The sequence below is a fragment of the Cynocephalus volans genome, chromosome X, assembly GCF_027409185.1.
Source record: "Cynocephalus volans isolate mCynVol1 chromosome X, mCynVol1.pri, whole genome shotgun sequence".
Classification (NCBI taxonomy): domain Eukaryota; kingdom Metazoa; phylum Chordata; class Mammalia; order Dermoptera; family Cynocephalidae; genus Cynocephalus; species Cynocephalus volans.
Window position 1 is genome coordinate 109,875,020 of NC_084478.1, and position 6,448 is coordinate 109,881,467.

A 6,448-nucleotide genomic window follows, 5' to 3' on the forward strand; every position below is an offset into this window, starting at 1 on the left:
GTCTGTTGGCATTTCAGCATGTAAACGATTAGAAAAAGTTATTAATTAATATTACATCTTTTTCTTACTAAGTCGTTGAAATGCAATGTTTTACCATTTTAATGTGTAATCATACAAACAGATATTTAATTAGTTATTTTAACATTCTATTCTCTTACTAAGTCTTTGAAGTGCAGTGTTTTCACTTCAACGGGTAAACTATATGCACAAATTATTGCTGTAAGAGCAGAGGGAGCAAATGCATATGGAACGATGGGTACCATGAAGGGAACATACATGGTACATTGAGAGAGAGCTACAACATGGTAAAGTAAGGGAAGCAAAGGAAGTAAGGGAAGTACAATAAGTAAAGGGAAGTAAGAGAAAACCTCTCCGAGGAGGTAACATTAAAGTCATGACCTGAGTGTTGAGGAGCTATCCAACAGCATAAAGAGGCCAGCGTGGATTGAACAGAGTGTGTGAAAAAAAAAAAAAAAAAACCTGGGGTACAGGGGGTTTAAATAACTTTCCCAAACGCCCTAAGAAAGAGTAGGGGAACAGACAAATCATAGGAACAGCTGTATTCTGAGTGGCTGGAAGTAGGGGCTTTGTCTTATTTGCCTTTTTATTCTTAGCACCTGGAACAGTACTGAACTAATAAGAGATCCTTGGTGAATGGGTGTGATATAAGGAACGACTGAGCCACAGGGTTCTAAGACCTAAGAAAGGAGGTAGCAACGGACTGATAAAGACACCAGTAGGTAGTGGACATAGGTTTGGTTTGTTTGTTTTGGTTTGGTTTTTTTCCTTTTAGATGCAAATAGTTTCTCATAAGCAGCCTAAGGCCGTCATAAATATGAGAAGTTTAAAGGACCTTGGAGGGTAAAATTATTGGCTTCAATAACCACCAGCTGTTCCAAAATATCATCAAGAAAAGGTTTCAACTCTTTTGACTTGTGTCAAGTACCCGTAAGTGAACCAATTAGTCTGGGCAGGGAAATGGTATACCATGACTAGGTCAGCCAAGGTCACATGCCCAACACTGTGGTCAGGAGCAAGGAGGAGGATTTGGAGGACAATGGGTAAGAGACCCATAGGACCTCTCAAAGCCCTCTGTTTTCTTTAGAGTTCTTTATTTTTATAGAGGTCAGTTACACATGGAATCTTCCTAACGCGAGGTTCCTGGAACTATAAAATTTTACATATGTGTCTCTAAAGCTTGGGCTACAGGTGAGAACACTACGTGCTTTAATGGCCACACGTCAGTGTTAAATCAAGTCCTTGTACCATGAAAATCACTCAGGAGAACTGGTCCAGCGCATGTCATTCCGCTTTACCACCTGCAGCATCGCCTTCAATTGGGCCTGCACTTCAGAAAGCTTCTGTCGGTTCAAACTGCGAGGATTATGCAATTGTTCATAGCAATGGACAGGGACAGGATAAATTACACGCTTCAGCTCCGTCAGGTTTGTTAAGTGCTGCAGAAGACTGGTGAGCACACTCATTGTAATGGGGTTGGAGGCAAAGCTAAAGACACGGAGGTGGGAACAGCGGCTCAGGGCCGGAATGACAGCAGTGAGAGTAGAATCAGTCATCAGGCAATCATCTATCTCTAGATACTGCAGGGTGCCTGAGACACTCACCAGCAGAGTCTGGAAGTTCTCAGAAAGTTCCCAGGATATCTCGACATTGCTGAGACTCAGCAATCTTAGATGGGTGGCTGCAGGGCTCTGGGACAGGACAGTGATGCCTCTGTTAGAAAGTCCACAGAAAGAGAGATACAATGCATCCAACTGAGGTGGCAGGTATCTGTAGACAGAAAAAAGAAAGTTATTTCTGCACAATGAGGATTGGACCAGGACAAGGAGTCCTGAGTTAGAGGTATCTACGGCTCTAGAATAAACTAATTTGCACATATGTTGCAACAGCAGTTAACAATGTGGGCTTTGGAATCAGACTCTAAGAAAATTACTTTTCCACTCTCAGATACAGTTTCTTAAATCTTTAAAACATGCACAATAGCAACTATTATGTAGAGTTGCGGGAAAGATTAAGTGGAAAAAAATTTAATGCACTTAGTACTTACAATGAAATCAATGGTGGATTTAGTTTACTTATTTGGTGGGGAGGGAACTGGGAAAGCAGTCAACTAAGGATTCCCTTTGACCAAAACCCAAATGACAAGCATTCTACTCAGGGCCTAACGCTTGGGTAAAATACAGGAGCAAAATGATCTGGCAGTATTAACTGTTCTAGCCAGACCATGATGAGGTGCATCAGTGCCACAGCATAAAACATTTCTCCATCTGAACGTCTCCCCTTCTCCCTAAAAGGCTGTAAACTCCAAGGGGAGAAGGACTGGGTCTTTTTCACCAATGTATCTACAGACTTATCATGGTGTCTGCACATGGTCGACTGACTGACTGAAAGAATGAATGATCACATCATAATTTTCTAGCTTCTCTAGCCTGGCCAGTTTCATACACCCAGCAGTGCCCATATTGAGGTGGAAGGAGGAATGGGTTACAAGGAGATTAGGAATATCCAAGAATGGTTGCTCTCCTGTCTTAACAACGGGGTGGTTCAGGGAACCCAGGTCTTTCCCCAGCTCCTCACCTGAGCAGTTCCTGAAGCGGATGCGTGCGGCAGGAATACAAACGGATCTGCTGAAGGGTGTTCATCTGCCCAAGATGGGTGAGAAAAGTCCCAAAGCGTCTCCTCACACAAGATGTAAAACGGATGTGAGACATACTAAGGCTGTGGAGGTGGGTCATCTGAGCCAAAAGGGTGGTGACTTGACTCAGATAAATGTCATCCACTTTCAGGTGACCAATGCATCCCATATCCAGAAGCTGCAGGATGTGTTCGTGGGCAAGCCTTCCATCAAATTGCAAAACTCTGCAGCAGAGGTGCAAGGACCCAAAGCTCTGCTCTACTTTATTTCGAAGTAAAGAAAGAAATCGCCCTGTTCTCCAGGTACTATCTAGGGAAATGTTCACTAATAATTCCACAGGTTTCCTGGATGACTGAGGCTCAGACTCTGAATTTACAGTTCCGGGGCACCTAACTCTTTGTGGGGCTTCTTCTGTTTTCACGATAGAGTGCTGAGAGTGAACACATGAATGAAAACAGAAAGGGAATGTGGTCCTGATCTCAGAGCATGTGGTCCTGCAGCCTGGATTCTGACTTAAATCTAGAATCCTCAGTTTTGGCGCCCTGTAAGGAGAGGAGAAGACAGAATATCTGAGAGGTAGCTGATTTTAATACAACCCAGCAGGATCAATGATGGGAAGCTGAAACAAAATCCCTTTATCCCTGGTCTTCTGTCCATACACCATTTACCAACAAAGCCTTTTCCATAAAAATTTAGCGCCTTTCTTTCTTTTCCCCATCTTTTCTTCTCTTCTGATGATCCCAGTCTCAATGCCCATGTCCTTTTTCCATGTAATCATACCCAGGAGGCAAATCTATTAATAGTATCCTCAATCCCTTCTGTTCCATAATCAACTCTGTAAGACATTAGAGTCCTTAAGGTGACCCCAAATGTTCCACCAACAGCCTCACAGAGATCCTCAGCATTCACCATTAACTACCTTTGAAAGACTGTTAGGCCGTCTCCTACGCCCGTCTCATACCCTCCTGCTGACTCACTATGTCTCTATCATACATAGTCTTACCAAGAAGAAGAGTTCTGGGCAGGAAGGATCTGTAGACCGTCAATCATAGCTTCGAAATTGTCATATTGTGACTCCCGTACTCTCAATGTCCCGACGTGGAGACAGGGATAGGGCCAAATCCTCACCATTTCCCTCAGTACCTTCTTATGACCACCCAAGAAGGCGGCAGTGAAAAACGGAGCGAACATGACTCTTGGGAGCTCTTCAAGGGCATGGATAGCTACACGTTCATTACTCAGCAGACTTCGTACAGCAAGGTCTAGTAGTGTGGCTGGGGCGTTTTTGTCCATCTTTATGAACCTGCTTCAGAGTGAAGAATATTTACAAATCCTGAGAAGACATCCACAGTCCCTTATCTGCCACCAAGGTTAGCAGTGGAGAAAATATTTATTGAATAAATACTTGGGTATTTCAGACAGTTCATGAAAAGATCCGTATTATCTTTTAATTCTGTTTTTCCATGAACTTTTTGAAGTACCCTTGTAGATGGTGAATCAGGCAGCCACCTCAGGAGACCTCCACTGTAGACATAGAATAGGAATAGACTCGAGTGTGTGTGTAAGAGTTTACGTTTGTGTGTGCCTTCATACATATACATATTGGCATAAGATAAAATGTCAGTAGAAATCAGGGGTAAGTGAGCAGAAGACAACATTGACCATCTATCTACCTGCCTCTCAATACTTCCTTCCAAAATGATGCAAATCACCAAGAAAAAACAAATGTAAATCTGTCCAAAAGCACATACTCATCATCACTTAGAAACAGATGACAAAACTTCAAAATAATTGTGAGTAAAACGAGAAAAAGCACGATATTCCAGCACATGATCTGTCACACGCTCATCAGTGGGCTTAGTGGCAAGCAAAGACAGACCAAGAAGAGCTGCAAGAGATACTGAGGAAGAAAGATTGCAAGCTTAAAGTTGATCTAAAAGTACGGCCAGAATGACTAGGCCCATGATAAGTCTGAAAATACCAAAAAGATATCCTGGAAGATAAGAGCAGGGTCTATAGAGAAGAGACTTCAAAATATGTGACATTTAAAGAGGTAGGGAAGACTTACAAGACTTAAAAATAGCTTCACAGTGTTATAACACCAAAGTCAAGGGTTTGGATCCCCATATCAGCCCACCACAAAAAAAAAAAAAAAAAAAAAAAAATGGAAGAAGAAGAGAAAAGGCAAAGAGGAAGGGTGAAGCATCCTTTGGCATTTAGTAATGATGGGGAAAAGAAACAAAAGGGGGAAAAAACAAAAATGGAAAAGAAAAATGCTCTTGCAGGACATGAGAGAACCACAGAATCAGAGCACTCAAAACTTCTCCCTCTGCCACCAAAACAAGCAAAGAAAAAGGCTTAAAGGCCTGGACTTTGCTATCCCGACAAAAATTGGCATCGTTAAAGTAGGATTTTTGTAAAACAAACCAATATCATACAAATACACCAAAGGAAGAAAGAAATTCCATACAAAAACATTCTTAAAAAAAGATGAGGAAACAAAACTTCTCACAAAGCAAACAACCATAAAGCGGAAAGAAACTAAGTGAACAGTTCAAACAGAATTAATCATATTCAAACAAGCATTTGAGGATATGAGACCTACCTCGGATCAGAATATTTATAAAAATATAAAAATAGAAATGGACTAAAAAGCTTCTGCACAGCCAAAGAAACAATTAACAGAGTGAAAAGACAACCGACAGAATGGGAGAAAATATTCACAAACTATGAATCCCACAAGGGATTAATATCTAGAATATACAAGGAACTCAAACAACAGTAAAAACAAACAAACAAACAAACAAACAAATCCAACTAAAAAATGGGCAAAGGAGCTGGATAGGCATTTCTCAAAGGAAGATACACAAATGGCCAACCTACGGATGAAAAAGCGAATGCTCAACATCAGTAAGCAGCAGGGAAATGCAAATCAAAACCACATTGAGATATCACCTCACACCAGTTAGACTGGCCAGAATCAGAAAGACAGAGAATAACAAATAGTGGAGAGGATGTGGAGAAAGAAGGGCCCTCAAACACTGTTGGTGGGACTATAAGTTAGTGCAGCCCTTACGGAAAACAGTATGGAGGTTCCTCACACAACTACAGATAGAGCTGCCATATGATCCTGCAATCCCACTGTTGGGTGTACACCCAAAGGAATGGAAATCATCATGGCGAAGGCATGCCTGCACTCCCATGTTTATCGCAGCTCTATTTACAATAGCTAAGAGTCAGAAGCAAACTAAATGTCTACTGACAGATGACGGGGTAAGGAAAATGTGGTATATAGACACAGTGGAATACAACTCTGCCATAAAAAGGAGTGAGATTGTGCCATTCACAGCAACATAGATGAACTTAGAGAAAATCATGTTCAGTGGAATAAGCCAGACTTACAGAAAGAGAAATACCACATGACCTCACTGATAAGCGGCAGCTGAAAAAAGGAAGGAAAGAAGAATGATGCAACAATCACAAAAATTCCTTGAACTCTCAAAACGAGAGGACAGAACTGAGGACACCAGCGGTGGGAAAGGGGGAGGGGGAGGAGAGGTTAAGGAGGAATTGGTAAAGGGCCACAAAAAAAAAAAAAAATGTTTACATTGTGTAATGATAAAATTTTTTTTAAAAAGTCTGAAGTAAAGATTTTACATCCAGCAGGGCTGACCCTTCAAATATCACAGCTTATAGAAAAACAGTTTTCAACAGACAGGAACTTAGGAGATTCTGCACCCCTCAACCCTATCTGAGGAATCCACTAGAGCAGGAGTCTGTAAGCTGTGGCCCATT

General features: G+C 41.6%; 1 protein-coding gene across 1 annotated transcript; it reads right to left on the reverse strand.

The window, feature by feature from the left end:
* Positions 1–1,274: 1,274 nt before the first annotated feature.
* Positions 1,275–3,946, reverse strand: LOC134368165 (melanoma antigen preferentially expressed in tumors-like). The gene is made up of 3 exons (XM_063084709.1): positions 3,657–3,946; positions 2,596–3,195; positions 1,275–1,788 (listed from the first exon to the last, which is right to left on the reverse strand). The coding sequence occupies exons 1-3, from the start codon at positions 3,944–3,946 to the stop codon at positions 1,275–1,277; spliced, it is 1,404 nt and encodes a 467-aa protein (XP_062940779.1).
* Positions 3,947–6,448: the final 2,502 nt, after the last annotated feature.

Coding starts and splice junctions, on each gene's coding strand:
- LOC134368165 (XM_063084709.1), bottom strand. CDS start 3,946: ATGGACAAAAACGCCCCAGCCACACTACTAGACCTTGCTGTACGAAGT. Junction 3,196..3,656: donor GCCCAGAACTCTTCTTCTTG/GTAAGACTATGT, acceptor CTCTCCTTACAG/GGCGCCAAAACTGAGGATTC. Junction 1,789..2,595: donor CCGCTTCAGGAACTGCTCAG/GTGAGGAGCTGG, acceptor TTCTGTCTACAG/ATACCTGCCACCTCAGTTGG.